Raw genomic sequence first — 23,022 nt, 5'->3', positions numbered from 1 at the left:
GAGTCCATCTAGATTCCTTGGTTTTGTCTTCCAAGCTTCCTCTTTCATCCTACCCTAAACATGCTCAATGATGTTCATGCCTGGTGACTGGGCTGGCCAGTCCTTGAGCACCTTGATCTTTTTTGCCTGGAGGAACTTTGTTGTAGAGATGGATGTATGAGATGGAGCACCATCCTACTGCAGAATTTGACCCCTTTTATGATTTGGAATATACTATACTATACTATACTATACTTCTTGATATTTTAGGCTATTGATATTGCCTTCCACCTTGCAAATGTTTCGAACACCCCCATACTGAATGTAACCCCAGACCATGATCTTTCCACCACCAAATTTAACTATTTTCTGGGTGTATGTTGGATCCATATGGGCTCCAGTAGGCCTCCTGCAGTATTTGCGGCGCCTGTGGTGTAATTCTACTGAAGATTCATCAGAGAAATCCACCTTCTGCCACTTTTCCAGCGTCCATCTGTTTAGCAGGCTGTGGGACTTAGCAAATGCCTCACTTTTTTTTATTTGCTTTTTGTTTAGTGCTGCCTTCTGGGCACTAATTCGACCATGGAGGCCATTTCGAGACAATCCTACAAACTGTTCTAGTTGACACAGGGACTTGAGGTGACCAGGCCTGTTGGAGCTCTGCTGCAGTGGAAGAGGGGCTTGCTTTGGATTTTCTAACCAACAAACGTTCCTCCTGAGCAGTTGTCTTGCGGGGTCTGCCGAACCTGGGCTTGTCAAACACATCTTCAGTCTCTTCAAATCTTTTTTCAATTCTTTGTACTTGACGCTGAGACACATTAAGGGTATGTGCACACGCTGCGGATTTTGCTGTGGATCCGCAGCGGATTTGACGCTGCGGATCCGCAGCAGTTTTCCCAAAGTTTACAGTACCATGTAAACCTATGGGAAAAAAAACGCTGTGCACATGCTGCGGAAAAATCCGCGCGGAAACGCAGCAGATTATTTTCCGCAGCATGTCAATTCTTTGTGCGGATTCCGCAGCGGTTTTCAACCTGCACCAATAGGAAAGTGGACTTGAAAAACCGCAGAGGAATCCGCAGAAGAAACTGCGAGAAAATCCGCAGTGAAAACCGCAGTGGTTTTGCACTGCGGATTTTCCAAATCCGCTCTGGAAAAATCCGCAACAGAATCCGCAACGTGTGCACATACCCTAAAGGTGCCAGCCACCTCTGCAGTGAATCTGGTCTTCAGCCTCTTCATAATCCAGGCTTTGGTCGCAGGGTGGATTTTTGGCATGTTGTCAGAGCTCAAGTTGCAGTTCAAGTGAAAGTCTGGGGTGCTGGGTTTCTTTTTATACACACACACTAATTAACTGCTCATTTTCTGAGCACAGATGAGGATGTAAAGTAGGATTGGGTGCATTATATGACCAGGCGACAAAACTTTTGTCTTGCCAAAATCTGACCATTCTGTGTCCATTAACTGATTAATATTTCTACGTTGATGTTTCAGCTTTCAAAAGAATAATTTCTACAACCAATGGATGAATTTAACATCGGGTTATAAGCTTTTATTTACATAACATGGATAAGCGACATAACTTCTGTCAGGGAGTGTAGTGGAACTGAAATAGAAATATCCAAATGTAAAAACAAATATGTGAATCAGGGCCCTTAATCATTTGCATTTTTGTCTTAGTTGCTGATTTTGGCACCAAATTCGTCAAAATGGCGCACGCTATTCATGACTTTGGCACAAAGTAAAAAATCATATTGAATTGTTTGAGACTTTTGCTGCCAAAAATGTTTTTGGCGTCAAGTTGCCAGTCTGGTCCAACATTTTGGCGCACTCAAAAAATACATCGGGAGGGGACTGGAGTGAAGTTGCACCAAATTCTGCGAAGTCACAATTGACGAATCTGGCTAAAACATCAGGAAATGCTAGACTTCACCCACAAAACGGAGAAGAATAATAAACAGGCAAGCGCATATAACATGTTCTTTTTTTTTTTTTTTTTTAATTATTCTGCAGATGTACTAACAGAGTAAATCTAATATATAAAGCTGAATGTGTGTGTGTGTGTATGTATGTATGTATGTATGTATGTCCGGGATTGGCATCTGAACCGTAGCAGCTACAGCCACAAAATTTTGCACAGTCACACGTCTGGACCCCGAGAGCGTCATAGGCTATGTTGTGAGGTGAAATTTTAACCCCGCGCTTTCCAATTCACCAAACAATTTTGCCCCTATCTACATAATGGGGAAAAAGTGAAAGGAAAAGTGTTGGAGGCGTCGCAGCTACAGGCACAAAATTTTGCACAGTCACACGTCTGGACCCTGAGAGCGTCAAAGCTATATTGTGAGGTGAAATTTTAACCCCGCGCTTTCCAAGTCACCAAACAATTTTGCCCCTATCTACATAATGGGGAAAAAATGAAAGGAAAAGTGTTGGAGGCAAATTAACAGCTGCCAGATGTGAACAAGGGGGACTTAAAGAATGACAGCGATGGCACCAAAGAGTATATACTGTACAGTTGCTAAGGTGGGGCCCCAACATGGGATAATCACACCACCACGGGGATATGAACACACACACAAAATGCGCCACACACTACCACGTGCTCGAACACATATACCACCCTCAGTGCACATTTCACCACACATACACCAACCTCGCCACATAAAAGTAGAAACACAAAAGTCGCCGCTCAAAACTCTCCACATGCAAAACTCGCCACACGTGCAAAACTCGCCACACGCAAAACTTGCACACGCAGAAAAATTGCCACACGCAGAAAAATTGCCACATGCACAAAAGTTGCAACACATGCAAAAGTTGCCTCACACAAAACTTGCACATACTCAAAAGGCACCACACATAAAACTCGCCACGCGCAAAACTCGCCATGCGCAAAACTTGCTGCACACAACTTGCTACACTAACCTGTCACATGCAACTCGACACACAAAAAGTTGCTACACGCATGTCGCCACACAAAACTCATCTCACAAAAGTCCCTACATGCATGTCGCCACACGCAACTCAACACACACAACTTGACACACGAAACTCGCCCTAAAACACACACAAGTCTGGTATCCTTCAAAAATAAAAATCTGATTAATAAGCAGACAAACTACAAAAGCAACAAATGTACCATATAGGAATCCGGCAGCTGTCAGTCACATGACCAGTCTATTATGTGTATGTGTGAGCTAATATATACTGCCAGGGGGTGGGCTTACTGTTGGCTGGGGATTTATCAGGCTGCCATTTTAGCTTACAAATACTGAGGTAAAAATACTGACCAAATAACGTGTGAACGAGGGCTAATACAGGAGGAGATGGCATACAGCTATATACTATATACAGGAGATGACACACAGGTATATACTATTTACAGGGGAGATGACACACAGGTATATACTATATACAGGAGGAGATGACACACAGATATATACTATATACAGGAGAGATGACACACAGGTATATACTATATAGAGGAGGAGATGACATACAGGTACATACTACATACAGGAGGAGATGACATACAGGTATATACTATATACAGGAGGAGATGACACACAGGTATATACTATATACAGGAGCAGATTACCTACAGGTATATAGTATATACAGGAGGAGATGACACAGGTATATGCTATGTATAGGAGGAGATGACATACAGGTATATACTATATACAGGAGATGACACACAGATATATACTATATATAGGTGAGATGACACACAGGTATATACTATATACAGGAGATTACATACAGGTATATCTAATATATAAAGCTGAATGTGTGTATGTATGTATGTGTGTATGTCCGGGATTGGCATCTGTACCGTCGCAGCTACAGCCACAAAATTTTGCACAGTCACACGTCTGGACCCCGAGAGCGTCATAGGCTATGTTGTGAGGTGAAATTTTAACCCCGCGCGTTCCAATTCACCAAACAATTTTGCTCCTATCTACATAATGGGGAAAAAGTGAAGGGAAAAGTGTTGGAGGAAAATTGACAGCTGCCAGATGTGAACAATGAGGTCTTAAAGAATGAGAGCGATGGCGACAAAGAGTATATACCGTACAGTTGCTAAGGTGGGGCCCCGACATGGGATACTCACCACACACGGGGATATGAACACAAACACAAAATGCGCCACACACTACCACGTGCTTGAACACATATACCACCCTCAGCACACATTTCACCACACACACACACCAACCTCGCCACATAAAAGTCGAAACACAAAAGTCACCACTCAAAACTCGCTACATGCAAAACTCGCCATATGCAAAACTAGGCTCACGCAAAACTCGCCACACGTGCAAAACTCACCTCATGGAAAACTCACCTCATGCAAAACTTGCACACACAGAAAAATTGCCACATGTACAAAAGTTGCACCACATGCAAAAGTTGCCTCACACAAAACTTGCACATACTCAAAATGCACCACACATAAAACTCGCCACGCGCAAAACTCGCCATGCACAAATCTTGCTGCACACAACTTGCTACACTAACCTGTCACATGCAACTCAACACACAAAATGTTGCTACACGCATGTCGCCACACAAAACTCATCTCACAAAAGTCGCTACATGCATGTCGCCACACGCAACTCAACACACACAACTTGACACATAAAACTCGCCCTAAAACACACACAAGTCTGGTATTGTCCTTCAAAAATAAAAATCTGATTAATAAGCAAACTACAAGAGCAACAAATGTACCATATAGGAAATACGGCAGCTGTCAGTCACATGACCTGTCTATTATGTGTATGTGTGAGCTAATATATACTGCCAGGGGGGAGGGCTTCCTGTTGGCTGGGGATTTATCAGGCTGCCAATAGCAACCAATCACAGCTCAGCTTCTATTTTGCTACAGTTAATTAACCTGAGCTCTGATTGGTTAATATAGGCAACAAAGACATTCTCAGTATAACAAAGCTAATATATGTTGTGAAATGCTTCTATTTGCTTAGTTTTTGCCTTTTAATAATTACATTTCTATCTATTTGTTTTGTGGTTTTTGTGTGCAGAATAAATTTTTGTTAACACATTCTATTTTGCTAACAGCAGTCATTAACCCGGGCGAAGCCGGGTAGTACAGCTAGTGAGTAATATAAATGGAGGATACTAGAGAGCAGACAGTAGCGGTTGTTAATGTAAATTGCAATGAGAGAGACTATTCTCTTCACACCATAGTATATACCAAGAGTACACCCGCCTATTAGTGCTCTGACTGGCTGTAGGAGGGTGTCCAAATTATACTCACACACACAAGTGGTCACCGCTCTCTTCAGAATCAAGTGTTTGGTAGTTTGACACACATTTCCATGTTTGCCACTAAGCCAGTAGGTGAACTTGTAAGGGGTACATTTACGTGCATCATATCGAAACTTTTCAACTTTTCTCTGAATTTGCAGATGATGTTGATTCTGCATTGTGTGCATTGATTCCTGGCAGCCCCATTGAGATGAATAGGGAAGCTGCCAACCTGTGTGTATATACCCTACGTGTATGCTCCATTTTACAGCCATCCAGATGGCTTTAGTTTTTCTGAATGTTGAACATTTTGTCGCATGTTATCCTGAAATGTTTTAGGCTATGTGCACACTTTGCGGATTCCACTGCGGATTTTTCCACAGCGGAATTCCAAAATCCGCAGTGAAAACCCGTCGCGGTTTTTAATGCGGATTCTTCTGCGGTTTTTCATTGCATTTTCCTATTGGAGCAGGTGAAAATCCGCAGAAAAGAAGTGACATGCTGCGGAATGTAATCCACTGCGTTTCCGCGTGTTTTTTTCCGCAGCATGTGCACAGCGTTTTTTGTTTCCCATAGGTTTACATTGTACTGTAAACTCATGGGAAACTGCTGTGGATCCGCACTAAAATCCGCAAAGTGTGCACATAGCCTAATAGTCATTGTGAATGTCGCTGTTTAACATCTTGGCAATACCCCATGTTCTAACAAATGTAATTTCATCTTCAGTTTGACAAAGGTTATTCTTATTCCATCCGCCATAACTATGGAAAGGAGGGGAAGAGAACAGATTATACACCATACAGCTGCATGAAAATTATTTTATCAAACCCACCAAGTCAAGGCGACTATCATGGTAAGCTTGTTATTCCTGACAGTTACCAAAAATATGTTTGGAAATTGGTTAAGAGTTGTCCATCCATCAAATTGTTTATCTGTGACCTCCCAGCATGGTGTGAAATTTAAAAATAAATAAATAACACATCTCATACTCGCTAATTTCATTCCATTCCTAAGTTAAATGTTCATACGACCAAAGTATAATGTACAGAAACTGGCAGTGAATATCTTGTTCTTGTGTGACTTATGCAGTCGAGCTCTGTGGCCAGTGATTACTTGGGTGTGTGACTGCAGAAGTCTGCAAAATCAAGAGAGGAAGGATGGAGAGCAGTAGGGGATTAAGTGATCGTTAAATTGGGTGTGCTGTGCTTTTTTCTTCACACAATACTAGATACTTTTATTTAAAAGAAAAAGGAAATAGGGGCTAGAGTAGATAACACATTCCTAAATACTTTGGGGTGTTTCACCATCAGAGGATCTGTAGGTTTTTGCTACCATAAGGCCTATTGAAGACATACCTCCGGGACACAATAGAGGTATGGCGGGCAATTTATAAAAGTGATTATTTCAGCGTTCCTAGGGATGCTAAGCATAAGAGCCACCTTCACAGAATGCAGCCTTAGTGCTGCTGAAGGTGGCTCTTTTACTTAAAAAACAAAACAAAAAACCTGGGGGGGGTGGGGGGGGTGACAGGTTCCCTATAATGCTGATGGATGCACATGACCTATGACTTGGGTGGTCAGAACTAGTTTGCAGTGTAATTTTAATGTGCAATCGTTGTTTTAATTTTTATTTTATATATCAATAATACTCCTGAATTAAGAAACTTTGTGATATGTCTTATTGGAAAAATCTGCTTTTTTTTCTCCTCCATTACCATTCATTCTCAAAGTTCTCAATTCACAGATAAATCTGTCTTCTGTGACAACAGATTTTTATATTACTGAGAGAGGAGACGGCAGCTACTACTGATGATATTCTCTGTAGTTGGGGGCAGCGCTGCCTCAAGCTCCTGCCCGCTCCACACCCCATTTAGAAAGAATTTTAAGAGCACCAATTAATGTAAATGTGTAATCACTGAAGACAGATTTTACCCGTAAATTGAGATTTTGAGAATGAATGTTAAGTGTTGGCTGAGAAAGAAGCAGATTTCTCTTATATTACAATATATAACGGTCAGTTTACATTTTTTTTTTTAAGGGATTGCACCCTTTCAGAAAATACCAGTATCTGGACAGTTTTTTGTTTTTTTTTTATTAAAACTAACCATTGTTTCTTTACATCCCTGGGTCCAGTGCTGATTCTCCGTAGCTGGTCCTGATATCTGATATTGTCGGCAGAGCTGACATTACATTGACCGTGCGGCAGCCAATTGTGATCGCAGTGGTTCTGAGTGGGGCGCTAAGCTCAGTCATTAGCTACAGTGCTTTTGATGTGACATGAGCGCAACAAGTCCATATCTGATGCCAGAGATTCAGCAGTGGAGCCATGGAGGGTGAGGTTTTTCTTTTTATATCAGTGCCTGGGGTCTAGGATTTTATAAAAAGGGGCAACCACATTGGGTCATGCTCCCATGTAGCGTAAATATTGCATGTGGTTTTTTTTATGTGCAGAAAATCTGCGTTTCACTGGCCAAGCAAAGTATTATTATTATTTATTATTCTAGCGCCATTTATTCCATGGCACTTTACATGTGAGGAGGGGAATACATAATATAAACAGGTACAATAATCTTAAACAATACAAGTCACAATGGTGAGGAGGAGGAGAGAGGACCCTGCCCGCGAGGGCTCACAATCTCCAAGGGATGGGTGAGGATACAGTAGGTGAGGGGAGAGCGGGTCATAGATATGATTTCATGGAGGCTAATGCCCACTGTGCATATAAAGACCTTGTTGAATTGTGCCTTTTTTCTTTTTCTACGTAGGCTTATATGGAGAGCCTGAAAAAAGGTTTATAAAAATAATTAGCATTTTCAAGTGCAGAATAAAAGCTTTTATTTACTTAAAACAAAGGCATTAAAAAAGCAGCTTTAAATCTGCATCCAAAACATAGTGATAAAAGTAAAAATGCAGTAATCTGAAAAGATCATCTGCAGAAAAAGTGCAAATAAACAGCAGCAGAAAAAACGCATTGTTTTTGTTTACGCTATGTGAGAACATGGCCTTACTCCTCTATGCATGCGCTATTTATACTTTTCAACCCCATAGACGTTTCCTTTGCATCATTTCCCCAATTTTATCTAATTGTTATAATTTACGAACAGTAAATATATATGTATTATTAATCTCATATGACGTACTATCCTGTCAAGGTGACCTGGGACTTAATTCCCAGTGACGGGATAGTATGCATATGCAATCGGCCGCACTCACGGGGGGAGCGCGGCCGATCGCGGCCGGGTGTCAGCTGACTATCGCAGCTGACATCCGGCAATATGTGCCAGGAGCGGTCAAGGACTGCTCCCGGCACATTAACCCCCGGCACACTGCGATCAAACATGATCGCAATGTTCCGGCGGTATAGGGAAGCATCGTGCGGGGAGGGGGCTCCCTGCATGCTTCCCTGAGACCCTTTGAGCAACGCGATGTGATCGCGTTGCTCCGAGCGTCTCTTGCCTCCTCTCCCTGCAGGCCCCGGATCCAAAATGGCCGCGGGGCTGCATCCGGGTCCTGCAGGGAGGTGGCTTACCAAGCGCCTGCTCAGAGCAGGCGCTGGTTAGCCTGCAGCGCTGTAAGTCAGATCGCTGATCTGACAGAGTGCTGTGCAAACTGTCAGATCAGCGATCTGTGATGTCCCCCCCTCCCTGGGACAAAGTAAAAAGAAAAAAAAAATTCCTAAATAAAGAAAAAAATATATATATTATTCCCAGAAATTCATTTCTTTATCTAAATAAAAAAAACAATAAAAGTACACATATTTAGCATCGCCGCGTCCGTAATGACCTGACCTATAAAACTGTCCCACTAGTTAACCCCTTCAGTGAACACCGTAAAAAAATTTAAAAAAAGAGGGAAAAAACAACGCTTTATTATCATACTGCCGAATAAAAAGTGGAATAACACGCGATCAAAAAGACGGATATAAATAACCATGGTACCTCTGAAAACGTCATCTTGTCCCGCAAAAAACGAGCCACCATACAGCATCATCAGCGAAAAAATAAAAAAGTTAATAGTCCTCAGAATAAAGCAATGCCAAAATAATTATTTTTTTCTATAAAATAGTTTTTATCGTATAAAAGCGCCAAAACATTAAAAAAATATATAAATGAGGTATCGCCGTAATCGCACTGACCCAAAGAATAAAGCTGCTTTATCAATTTTACCAAACGTGGAACGGTATAAACGCCCCCCCCCAAAAAAAAAAAAAAAAGAAATTCATGAATAGCTGGTTTTGGGGCATTCTGCCTCACAAAAATCAGAATAAAGAGCGATCAAAAAATGTCATGTGCCCAAAAATGTTACCAATAAAAACATCAACTCGTCCCGCAAAAAACAAGACCTCACATGACACTGTGGACCAAAATATGGAAAAATTATAGGTCTCAAAATGTGGAGACGCAAAAACTTTTTTGCTATAAAAAGCGTCTTTTAGTGTGTGACAGCTGCCAATCATAAAAATCCGCTATAAAAAACGCTAAAGTAAATCAAAACCCCCTTCATCATCTCCCTTAGTTAGGGAAATATAATAAAATTTAAAAAAATGTCTTTATTTCCATTTTCCCATTAGGGCTAGGGTTAAAGCTAGAGTTAGGGCTAGGTTTAGGGTTGGGGCTAAAGTTAGGGTTAGGGTTGGGGCTAAAGTTAGGGATAGGGTTGGGGCTAAAGATAGGGTTAGGGTTTCAATTACATTTACGGTTGGGATTAGAGTTAGGGGTGTGTCAGGGTTAGGGGTGTGGTTAGGGTTACCGTTGGGATTAGGGTTAGGGGCATGTTTGGATTAGGGTTTCAGTTAGAATTGGGGAGTTTCCACTGTTTAGGCACATCAGGGGCTCTCCAAACGCGACATGGCGTCCGATCTCAATTCCAGCCAATTCTGCGTTGAAAAAGTAAAACAGTGCTCCTTCCCTTCCGAGCTCTCCCGTGCGCCCAAACAGGGGTTTACCCCAACATATGGGGTATCAGCGTACTCGGGACAAATTGGACAACAACTTTTGGGGTCCAAGTTCTCTTGTTACTCTTGGGAAAATAAAAATTTGGGGGGGCTAAAAATCATTTTTGTGGGAAAAAAAAGATTTTTTATTTTCACGGCTCTGCGTTGTAAACTAGTGAAACACTTGGGGGTTCAAAGTTCTCACAACACATCTAGATAAGTTCCTTGGGAGGTCTAGTTTCCAATATGGGGTCACTTATGGGGGTTTCTACTGTTTGGGTACATCAGAGGCTCTGCAAATGCAACGTGACGCCTGCAGACCAATCCATCTAAGTCTGCATTCCAAATGGCGCTCCTTCTGAGCTTTGTCATGCGCCCAAACGGTGGTTACTCCCCACATATGGGGTATTAGCGTACTCAGGACAAATTGGACAACAACTTTTGGGGTTCAGTTTCAACTATTACCCTTGGGAAAATACAAAACTGGGGGCTAAAAAATCATTTTTGTGAAAAAAAATTTTTTTTTATTTTCACGGCTCTGCGTTATAAACTGTAGTGAAACACTTGGGGGTTCAAAGCTCTCAAAACACATCTAGATAAGTTCCTTAGGGGGTCTACTTTCCAAAATGGTGTCACTTGTGGGGGTTTTAATGTTTAGGCACATCAGGGGCTCTCCAAACGCGACATAGTGTCCCATCTCAATTCCAGTCATTTTTGCATTGAAAAGTCAAACGGCGCTCCTTCCCTTCCGAGCTCTGCCATGCGCCCAAACAGTCTTTCACCCCCACCTATCGGGTATCAGCGTACTCAGGACAAATTGCACAACAACTTTTGGGGTCCAATTTCTTCTCTTACCCTTGGGAAAATAAAAAATTGGGGGCGAAAAGATCATTTGTGAAAAAATATGATTTTTTATTTTTACGGCTCTGCATTATAAACTTCTGTGAAGCACTTGTGGGTCAAAGTGTTCACCACACATCTAGATAAGTTCCTTAGGGGGTCTACTTTCCAAAATGGTGTCACTTGTGGGGGTTTCAATGTTTAGGCGCATCAGTGGCGCTCCAAACGCAACATGGCGTCCCATCTCAATTCCAGTCAATTTTGCATTGAAAAGTCAAATGGCGCTCCTTCCCTTCCGGGTCATTCCATGTCAAGTGAACCAATGATTTTTACCACTATATTTTTAATTCTTTTGAGATTTTGTTATTTGGTAATAGTGTGTCAGAGAATGCAAAATGTGAAGAAAAAAAAATTCTAGATTTTTTTTTTTTATTTTTTATTGATTTTCAAAGTTCGGAAAAAGTGCGAATTTCGGTGTTGCCTGCCTTTACATTTCTCCCCATAACTCAGGCTAGAAAAGAGATAGAGAAACAAAATAAACACCATTCTACTCAGAACAGTACAGGCTTTCACCAGATATGTCACAAGAGTATCTTTGATAATAATTTACCTATGCGAATGCAAGCGCAAAACTTTAAAACGCATTTCCGAAAAAAACGTTTAATTTAAAAATTTCAAAAACTGCACATGTGCCTGCTATGCTCCTATTCACATCTGTACCAAAACACAAGCTGGGATCATGATGGGATCATATTTTAAAAAATAAAACTATTACAGTGTCAGTTCAAAAATCTTGATTTCAGATCTGCTCAGCTTGTGGTCTAACAGTGTGGGGTCTATATTTACCAAATAATCCATGATTGCTAGATATTACGGTATTATTTTATTATGTTACAGAGTATTAGAAGCAGGAGAGGACAGAGGAGAAGCTTTGTTAGGGCTGAGAATGACCGGGGTAGACGGTGACTGCAGAGCAGATGACAGGCCGGCAGCTCGGGCCTCCAGAGGCCGTATTCACACCAAATCTTATCACCCAGGCAACTCCTCAAATGGAGGGAGAAAAATACTCTTAACATCCAGTTCATGTATTGTACAAACCAGGACTACGGGGAGGAGGAGAGTTTGTTATAACATCGGTTACAGGAAGCAGAACCCATCACAGGGACTCAGCAATACCGGACTGTCATCCCATGTAGTGGAAATAAAGACAGTGACGTCCATGAGGTGGTAGAAGAAGGCACAAGATTGTCAATGGATGACGCAACTGGTTATGTGACCTGTGAATATGATCGGCGCTGACGGCTACTGGACTCTCCAAAGATTGTGAAAATGAAGACGTAGAAGTGACTTTTCTGCACCTTCTGGTCCAGCGCCGTCCTTTGTGTATCCAAGAAAACCAGACATTGTAAAAGTGAACAAAAATCAGATATAACTCAGGTGGAGCCGGATACATGACAGCCGCACATACTCTGACACAGAAGGAAACGGCCATTGCTAGTGAGCGCTTATGGACAAGATGGCATTTCACCCACTAGAAGGGACACATTGATGATAACAGGCCAGTGTAACAACCTACTATTAATTGTTTGATTAGTTCATATTTTATAGTACGAGGATTTAACTACTGGACTATTCTTCTTAAACACTTCAGAAATGACATGTTTAGTGATATAGTAGAAAAAAATTGTTCCATGTATAAATGGGTGGTAGAAATATTGGTTCTTTTAATCTTGTTTTTAACATAATTAGGACGAGACTGTATTTAGAAAATCACACTTGAGGATATGAGCACCTTTTATCTTTTGGCTTGTTCAATGAATTCAGGTTGAAAATGCTGAGCAAGTTGTTATGATGATTAAGATGCATTTATTCTGGCACTTCGGTATTTGTTTTTTGTGTTTCTTTATTGTTACATATAAATGTTGAATGCAATAAGTTGTAATTTGAAAAGAAAAAAGGAAGAAACTCACACAAACATAAAATCAGATGATTCAAGGCTTAAAAAAAAATACAAATGTGATAGATCCCAAGTTGAATCCCTGTACAAATATAAACAAGGACACGGGTAACACACATGCATGTTTTCACAATTTTAAAACATACGTTTTTTTCAGAATTGCGCATCAAAATTTTTAATTTGATTTCTCCAAAACAAAATATAAAGAAACATAGTCTTGTGACATATCAAATGAAAGCCAGTACCGTTCTGAGAAAAATGATGCCTCTCCCACCTCTATATCTTAATTCTAGCCCGAGATATGATAGAAAATGTAAAGCCATACCAGGCCAAAATCCATGCTTTTTCAAAACTTTAAAAATCTGTAAAAAATTAACTGATGAAGAAAAAAATTCTAAACTTTTAATTTGTAATTAACTAAAGTTGTACTTCATAAAAACAAAAAATAAAAAAAATCTAAAGACGCAAGGTAAAAAAAATATTCAGATTTGGATCACTTGATATGGAATGACCCTTCCGAGCTCTGCTATGCGCCCAAACAGTGGTTTACCCCCACATATGGGGTATCAGCGTACTCAGGACAAATTGTACAACAACTTTTGGGGTCCATTTTCTCCTTTTACCCTTGGTAAAATAAAACAAATTGGAGCTGAAATAAATTTTGTGTGGAAAAAAAGTGAAATGTTCATTTTTATTTAAACATTCCAAAAATTCCTGTGAAACACCTGAAGGGTTAATAAACTTCTTGAATGTGGTTTTGAGCACCTTGAGGGGTGCTGTTTTTAGAATGGTGTCACACTTGGGTATTTTCTATCATATAGACCCCTCAAAATGACTTCAAATGAGATGTGGTCCCTAAAAAAAAATGGTGTTGTAAAAATGAGAAATTGCTGGTCAACTTTTAACCCTTATAACTCCCTAACAAAAAATTAATTTTGGTTTCAAAATTGTGCTGATGTAAAGTAGACATGTGGGAAATGTTACTTATTAAGTATTTTGCGTGACATATCTCTGTGATTTAAGGGCATAAAAATTCAAAGTTGGAAAATTGTGAAATTTTCAAAATTTTCGCCAATTTTCCGTTTTTTTTCACAAATAAACGGAAGTTATATCGAAGAAATTTTACCACTATCATGAAGTACAATATGTCACGAGAAAACAATGTCAGAATCGCCAAGATCCGTTGAAGCTTTCCAGAGTTATAACCTCATAAATGGACAGTGGTCAGAATTGTAAAAATTGGCCTGGTCATTAACGTGCAAACCACCCTTGGGGGTAAAGGGGTTAATTTTGTTGTTCTACTTCACTGTTGCATTAGTATAATGGTCCTGAGTCGGACACTGCAGTCTTTGGCTATCCTATAACTTCTTGGATATTTATTGGTTGTCTCTAAAGGGAATCTGCAGAATTTCAACCACTCCCAAACATTTTATATGCACATTTAGATCTTGCATTGGGAAATCCAGCAATACTTTAGGCTGTGTGCACATGTTGCGTTTTTTTCGCTATAAAAACGCGATAACGCATACATATGCATCCTATCATTTAGAATGCATTCTGCAATTTTTGTGCACATGATGCGTTTTTTTTTTTCCTTGAAAAAACCGCATCGCGGTAAAAAACGCAGCATGTTCATTAATTTTGCGTTATTTTCACATTTTTCCCGCTATATAATGCATTGGGAAAGCTCCGGAAAAAAACGCAGTATAAACGCATGCTGTTTTCTTGCCCAAAATGTCCGGTTTTCTTCAGGAATTTTCTGCAAGAAATTCTTAAGTGTGCACATACCCTTACATTGCGGGGAATAGTACCTGGGAGAACAGAGGCTTGGGAAGAGCATCCATGTGCAGAAAGCACCTCAGCCTCATTTGCATTCGATTCCAACACTGATTTCTCAGGACCAAGGAAGGTTATGGCTGGACATTTCTTTGAAACAGTTACATGCACACATAACTAGTTTGGGGGGGTGAAATCTTGATGACCGAGCCCTTTAAAATTTTATAACATACTTAATTGTACTGGTATTGTAGTGTTAGGTACGATGGTACTGATCGTGTTCAAGCGCTTTTGCAAAAAATAAAAATGCAATGTATAAATATGAAAAACATACAGTGCTTTCTCTACTGATCTCATGTTCAATGCAATCAATACATTTTTATATGCTAAATATGTAAAAGATGAGCGATGTGATGCACAGGACTCCTGCTTGATGGATGCTCAAGTAGGGTTCCAACCAAGACTTAAAATGTATGAAGGACTTGGCACTCCTTGCGTAGAGTGCAAAATCCGATTTTGTTGTGGTATCGATCATTAAAAATCAGATACTTTGGTCTTATAAAATCATTCATCCGAGAACAGATTGTGGTAGAATAAAGCAAGACCAAGGAAGCCGCACTAGTGCATTGGTGTGTCACACAAGTGTCACCACAATAATCTCAGATTCTGCATTCTTCACAAGGAGTGCCAAGTCCTTTATACTTTATATATGTAAATGATACTGTATTGTTAAATATGGACCATCTTTATGTTAAAGGGAATCTGTCACCCCGAAATTGGCCTATAAACTAAGGCCACCGGCATCAGGGGCTTATCTACAGCATTCTGTGGGAGTGCATTTGAACAGCAAGGTGGATTGCTATTTAGGGGAAATAGAGAGAAAAAAAAAAAAAATCTATAAATCTTCAGCATAGCGAGTGTGAGCGAGCTGAGTGTGACCTGAGCGTAAGTGTGAACGGCGGTAAGTGTGACTTTTGATTCAGTGAAGAGGTATTTGGAAAGCCCTTAACAAATACCTGTGTGAATTGGTGTGAGTTGCTGAATTGGGAGTAGCTATATTCACAAGGGGTTAACTTAGGGTGGGGGCTCATAATTAAGGGGTTATAAGGGGCAGCTGTTTGGGGCTCAAGTCCTTTTTGGAAGTGCATTTGAACAGCAAGGTGGATTGCTATTGAGGGGAAATAGAGAAAAAAAAAAATCTATAAATCTTCAGCATAGCGAGTGTGAGCGAGCTGAGTGTGACCTGAGCGTAAGTGTGAACGGCGGTAAGTGTGACTTGTGATTCAGTGACTTTGGAATCAGGGAGTTTCCAAGGGAGGAATTGCTGTCTGTTTTTTATTAATACTTTGTATTTATTTTTTATTTAACGTTTCTCTGTGGTGCAATCCCCATTAGGAAATGTACTCCACTATTGTTAATGCCATCCAGTGCACATCTTGCCACATGTATTCAATCCTTGATCAGCCGGTCGAGGGTGCATACTGCTGTGCGAGATATGAGCACGTTGAGCATTTGGAAGCCCAGATTCTGGATCTAAATGTGCAGCTGGCAACACTGAGATCCATTGACAACATGGAAAGGAGTCTTCTGCTCACTGAGCAGACGCTCAATGGGGTAGATGGGGGGGGGGATGGTAAGATGGAGCTGCAGGACAGTGAAGTAGCAAGCTGGGTGACAGTTAGGAAGTGGGGTAGAGGGAAGAGTGCCAGGGAGGCTAGTCCTGATCTGGCACACCCTAACAAGTTTGCTAAGTTGGCAGATGAGGGGGATGCCAGTACAGGGGTAGCACTGCTGCAGCCAGGCATGTCCTCTGAAAGCCAGAGGAGTGACTGCTCCAGTAAGGAGGGAAATAGAAGAGCAGGGCAGGCCAGACAGGTACTGGTAGTGGGGGACTCAATTATTAGGGGAACAGATAGGGCAATCTGTCACAAAGACAGGGATCGCCGAACGGTGTGCTGCCTACCTGGCGCTCGAGTCCGAGACATCGCTGATCGGGTGGACAGATTACTGGGAGGGGCTGGTGAGGACCCAGCGGTCATGGTGCACATTGGCACAAATGACAAAGTTAGAGGTAGGTGGAAGGTCCTTAAAGATGATTTCAGGGAATTAGGCTGCAAGCTGAAAGCAAGGACCTCCAACTTGGTATTTTCCGAAATACTGCCTGTACCACGTGCCACGCCAGAGAGGAGAGATTAGGGAGGTTAATAAGTGGCTCAAGAATTGGTGTAGGAAGGAGGGGTCTGGGTTCCTGCAGAACTGGGCCGACTTCTCAGTTGGCTACAGGCTCTACGCTAGGGACGGGCTGCACCTCAATGGGGAAGGTGCAGCTGTGCTGGGGGAGAAAATGGCTAGAAGGTTGGAGGAGTGTTTAAACTAGGGATTGGGGGGAGGGTATTCAATTTATAGGAGGGGAAGATAGTGCAGATAGAGACCTGGGCACAAATAAGGAAGTTGGGGGTGGCGGTGGCATGGGAGGTGGGGTTAGAACAGTTAATAATTTAAGAAAGAATAGAGGTACAGAGAGGAACATCAAGTGCATGTATACTAATGCCAGAAGCCTCGCCAACAAAATGGACGAATTAGAACTAATGTTGTTGGAGCATAATTATGACATGGTGGGGATATCTGAAACATGGCTGGATGAGAGCCATGACTGGGCTGTTAACTTGCAGGGCTATAGCCTGTTCAGAAATGACCGTACAGATAAGCGAGAGGGTGGGGTGTGTCTATATGTAAAATCGTCCTTAAAACCCATCCTGCGTGATAATATAGGTGAATTTAATGAAAATGTAGAGTCCCTGTGGGTGGAGATAAGGGGAGGGGGAAAAAATAATAAATTACTGATAGGGGTTTGTTATAAATCTCCAAAAATAATGGAAGCAATGGAGAATATCCTCGTAAAGCAAATAGATGAAGCTGCGACTCAAGGAGAAGTCATTATTATGGGGGACTTCAACTACCCTGAAATAGATTGGGGAACAGAAATCTGCAGTTCCAGCAACGGTAATCGGTTTTTGACAACTATGAGAGACAATTTCCTTTCACAACTGGTTCAGGACCCAACAAGAAGGGGGGGCACTGCTAGACCTAATATTAACCAACAGGCCAGACCGCATATCAAATATAAGAGTTGGGGGTCACTTGGGGAATAGTGATCACAAAATAATAAGTTTTTGTGTATCCTTTAATAAGATGTGTAGTAGAGGGGTGACAAGGACACTAAACTTCAGGAGGGCAAATTTCCAACGGATGAGAGATCTTGGTGCAATTAACTGGGACGATATCCTGAGACATAAAAATACACAAAGAAAATGGGAGATGTTTATTAGCATCCTGGATAGGACCTGTGCACAGTATATACCGTATGGGAATAAACATACTAGAAATAGGGGGAAACCAATATGGCTAAATAGAGCTGTAAGGGGCGCAATAAGTGACAAAAAGAAAGCATTTAGAGAATTAAAGGAAGTAGGTAGTGATGAGGCATTAAATAAATACAAAAAATTAAATAAATTCTGTAAAAAGCAAATCAAGGCAGCAAAGATTGAGACAGAGAGACTCATTGCCAGAGAGAGTAAAAATAATCCCAAAATATTCTTTAACTACATAAATAGTAAGAAATTAAAAAATGATAGTGTTGGCCCCCTTAAAAATAGTCTGGGTGAAATGGTGGATGAGGATGAGGAAAAAGCCAATATGCTAAATGACTTTTTTTCATCAGTATTTACAAAAGAAAATCCCATGGCAGACAAAATGACTAGTGATAAAAATTCCCAATTAAATGTCACTTGCTTAACCCAGCAGGAAGTACGGCGGCGTCTAAAAATCACTAAAATTGACAAATCTCCGGGCCCGGATGATACACCCTCGAGTACTGCAGGAATTAAGTACAGTCATTGATAGACCATTATTTTTAATCTTTAAAGACTCCATAATAACAGGGTCTGTACCACAGGACTGACGTATAGCAAATGTGGTGCCAATATTCAAAAAGGGGACAAAAACTGAAATCGGTAATTATAGGCCAGTAAGCTTAACCTCTACTGTGGGTAAAATCCTGGAGGGCTTTCTAAGGGATGCTATACTGGAGTATCTGAAGAGGAATAACCTCATGACCCAGTATCAGCACGGGTTTACTAGGGACCGTTCATGTCAGACTAATTTGATCAGCTTCTATGAAGAGGTAAGTTCCGGACTGGACCAAGGGAGCGCAGTGGATGTAGTGTATATGGACTTTTCAAAAGCTTTTGATACGGTGCCACACAAAAGGTTGTTACATAAAATGAGAATAATGGGGGTAGGGGAAAATATGTGCATGTGGGTTGAGAGCTGGCTCAGGGATAGGAAACAAAGGGTGGTTATTAATGGAGCACACCACAGGGGTCAGTATTGGGCCCTCTTCTTTTTAACATATTTATTAATGACCTAGTAGGGGGCATTCAGAGTAGAATTTCAATATTTATGTGCTTAATTCTAAAACTCTGGGCAAAACCGTCAATGAAAAAGACCTGGGTGTATGGGTGGATGACAAACTCATATTCAGTGGCCAGTGTCAGGCAGCTGCTACAAAGGCAAATAAAATAATGGGATGCATTAAAAGAGGTATAGATGCTCTTGAGGAGAACATAATTCTACCTCTATACAAGTCACTAGTGCGACCACACTTAGAATACTGTGCACAGTTCTGGTCTCCGGTGTATAAGAAAGACATAGCTGAACTGGAGCGGGTGCAGAGAAGAGCGACCAAGGTTATTAGAGGACTGGGGGGTCTGCAATACCAAGATAGGTTATTACACTTGGGGCTATTTAGTTTGGAAAAACGAAGGCTAAGGGGTGATCTTATGTTAATGTATAAATATATGAGGGGACAGTACAAAGACCTTTCTGATGATCTTTTTAATCATAGACTGGTGACAGGGACAAGGGGGCATCCTCTACGTCTGGAGGAAAGAAGGTTTAAGCATAATAACAGACGCAGATTCTTTACTGTAAGAGCAGTGAGACTATGGAACTCTCTGCCATATGATGTTGTAATGAGTGATTCATTACTTAAATTTAAGAGGGGACTGGATACCTTTCTGGAAAAGTATAATGTTACAGGGTATATACACTAGATTCCTTGAGAGGGCGTTGATCCAGGGAACTAGTCTGATTGCCGTATGTGGAGTCGGGAAGGAATTTTTTTCCCCAATGTGGAGCTTACTCTTTGCCACATGGTTTTTTTTTGCCTTCCTCTGGATCAACATGTTAGGGCACGTTAGGTTAGGCTATGGGTTGAACTAGATGGACTTAGTATTCGTTGAACCTTAATAACTATGTAACTATGTAGATAAGCCCCCGATGTATCCTGAAAGATAAGAAAAACAGGTTAGATTTTCAGCCATGGGCGGTCCCGGTCCTGTTCTATGGGCGTCACTGTCCGAGTCCGGCGCCTCCCCTCTTCATACGATAACGTCCTCTTTTTGTCTTCCTGCCGCGGCTCCTACACAGGCGTACCTTGTCTGTCCTGTTGAGGGCAGAGCAAAGTACTGCAGTGTTCAGGCGCCGGGAAAGGTCAGAGAGGCCCTGTGAACTGCAGTACTTTGCTCTGCCCTCAACAGGACAGACAAAGTACGTTACGCCTGCGTAAGAGCCGCAGCAGAAAGACAAGAAAACGACGTCATTGTATTAAAGATGGGAGGCCCCGGACCAGACCGCGACGCCCATCGGACCGGACCGCATCGGGACCGCCCCTGGGTGAGTATAATATAACCTGTTTTTCTTATCTTTCAGGATACATCGGGGGCTTATCTACAACATTACAGAATGCTGTAGATAAGCCCCTGATGCCAGTGGCCTTAGTTTATAGGCCAATTTTTGGGTGACAGATTTCTTTTAAAGTGCTTTTTTTTTCTGTAAATAATAGGACCTGGGCCTAGCACTGATCCTTGATGTGGAACACTTCGAACTTAAGTCCATGTTGAGGTAATTTGTGGGAAATCTGTAAGCCCATAAACAATATGAAATCTGAAAGGAATGCCTAAAAACCCATCTACACCGGACAATAATTGAGAATGAACATTCCTAGGAACGCTTATTTCCCTTTTATTGGCTCATATAAACAGGCTGACAATTACCCATTGAGTGAGCAAAACATCAAATTAAGTGGGGGGTTTTTTTTGTTTGTTTTTTTAAGGTTCTGAACTGTAGAGAAAAGACCTGGACTGCACATCCAAAAAATCACCAAAAATTTACAAAACCGATAACATTTGAATCAGACTGTATGAAGCCCACTTCTACAGCACAGCGAACCTTTCAGTGGGTACCAAACTTTTAATAGCCTTAAAGGTGTGGTGCCGAGCGCCAGCCACTTCCTCTTGTTAGTGCACCAGCAAGGTGGGTGACCTGGTGCCTCACAGCATTCATGCTACAAAGCCCCATGACTACAGGCCAAACCACCCCACAGGAGCAATAGCTGCCACATTAACCAACAGTAATCCATGTATGATTATTGGGTCTGTGGTCCATGTATTTAAAGCTGGTAATCGGGAATATTTTTTTTTTTTTTTGTATCCTGGGGCTAAGAACTAATAGGCAGGAAGAAGCTAACTACCTTCTTGTCCTGCCTGTTGGCTCAGAGCAATCCACAGACTGCTCCTGCCCACATTTCTGTTGCTTCACGTCAACAAGGCAGCGCTTCCTAATCTGGGCTGCTCTATCATCATCGCTTGACTGCCAATGCTATGTTGATTGACCGCATGCTCCCTGCAGTTATGCTGCTGTTGGTCAGTATGGCATTGGCAGTCTCACACTGTCAACAGAGCAGAGAGAAAAAAGCAGATGCTCTGTTAATGTGACGTCACCAGAAAGCGTAAAGTCGCCAGCAGGAGCAGTCTGTAATTTCTCTGAGCCAGCAAAGATCTGCCCTAGTTACAACAGGCAGATAGTTAGCCACTAACTACCTGCCTGAAAGTTCTTAAACTCCTAAGAAAAAAAGTAAGGCTCCTGGATAACCCCTATAAGCAGGCTTGATAATCATTTTCAGCAACACATCATCCTATGTAAGCAGCACATTTGCAGCCATGAAAAGGTGATCTATGTGCGCAGAACAATTGCAGTAATGATCGTTCTGTGTGTGTGGACGTGTGGTAAGCCTGTCTTAAATAGATTATTAAATGACCTCTGATCACTTTGCACATAGCTGACCACAGTCGGCCTGTCTCAATGTTACCTTATTAATGGTTTTTCACACAGTCCATTTTGGCCGCTATTTTCTTACTACTTCTATAATGTTCCTTGGAAATGTTTAATGTGTGATGCTCTAATACACAAGACTTTTGTACCAAGCGTGAGCACAAAGAATGGACTTTCTTTTCATCATTCTGTGCTTTCTAGGCAATTAGTAATAATTTAGTCAGTTTAGGAAGCAACACCAGTGTTTATAGTTCTCATCCCTGAGTAAACTGAGTTTTTTTTTTTTTATTGTCTGCCTCTATTAGGGTGTCCTTTTAGGCACAGTGATCCGGAGTTGCTGAAGCAGAAATTGCAGTCATTTAAGGTTTCCACAGCAGGAATAAACCAGGTATGTAAAAATTATTCTAATTATTGTTTTGTATGGCGATGTTTTCCACACCTATGTTATGAACAATAACCTTAAAACAGTGGCCACTAAGGGGCCTTATAGGAAATAATCTTCGTTGTTTCAGCTACCGGGGGCTGCTAAGACCCTGGCGAACACGGTCCATGATCACTTGATCACCGTTATTCAATGAATAACTGCAATAAAGTTAAAAAAAAAGTGTGCCTGCTATTACAATTATTTCTCTCTTTTCTGACATTATATAAATGTCATAGCAGAGAGAAATTATGTCCTGAAGTCCTCCCCCCGTTGCCCCCACCTTCCTCCGGGCCCTCCTGCTCTGTCACCTGGCCCTCTGCCCCCTCTTCTTGAACAATAAAGGTGGACACATGCACAGTGCGCCCACCAAAATCTGCCTTTTGGCACCTGGCAACAGCAGGGATTTTCAATATTGATGCCTAGATCCTATCGCAGTGGCTTAAAGTTGGGGTTGTCCTTCGCCTTAGGGTTGGAGTTAGGCTTGTTTTTTTTTTTCAAAAGTTAAAAAACAAAAATGATGACGTATGACGACTAGTGTTGAGCGCAAGTGCTCGCAACTCAAGTTTCCATCCGGTGCTCGGGTATGTACCTCCGGGTGTTTGACTGACATGCTCGAGTCCCTGCTCTGCATGTTGTGTGGCTGTTAGACAGCCAAGAAAATATGCGA

The 23,022-nt window shown here is 41.5% G+C and overlaps 1 protein-coding gene across 4 annotated transcripts in view; it reads left to right on the top strand.

Annotated features, from left to right (window-relative positions):
* PRIM2 (DNA primase subunit 2) overlaps positions 1–23,022 on the top strand; it is a 297,371-nt gene that overhangs the window by 236,418 nt on the left and 37,931 nt on the right. For all 4 annotated transcript variants that reach the window (XM_077289995.1, XM_077289992.1, XM_077289993.1 and 1 more), the window contains exons 11-12: positions 5,980–6,106; positions 22,237–22,319. In XM_077289995.1, the coding sequence (XP_077146110.1) occupies positions 5,980–6,106; positions 22,237–22,319 (210 nt within the window). The remainder of the gene's footprint in view (positions 1–5,979; positions 6,107–22,236; positions 22,320–23,022) is intronic.

Source organism: Ranitomeya variabilis, chromosome 2 (assembly GCF_051348905.1).
Source record: "Ranitomeya variabilis isolate aRanVar5 chromosome 2, aRanVar5.hap1, whole genome shotgun sequence".
Taxonomy (NCBI): domain Eukaryota; kingdom Metazoa; phylum Chordata; class Amphibia; order Anura; family Dendrobatidae; genus Ranitomeya; species Ranitomeya variabilis.
The sequence above is the reverse complement of the archived record's forward strand: the minus strand, read 5'-3'. Positions and strand labels throughout refer to the sequence as shown.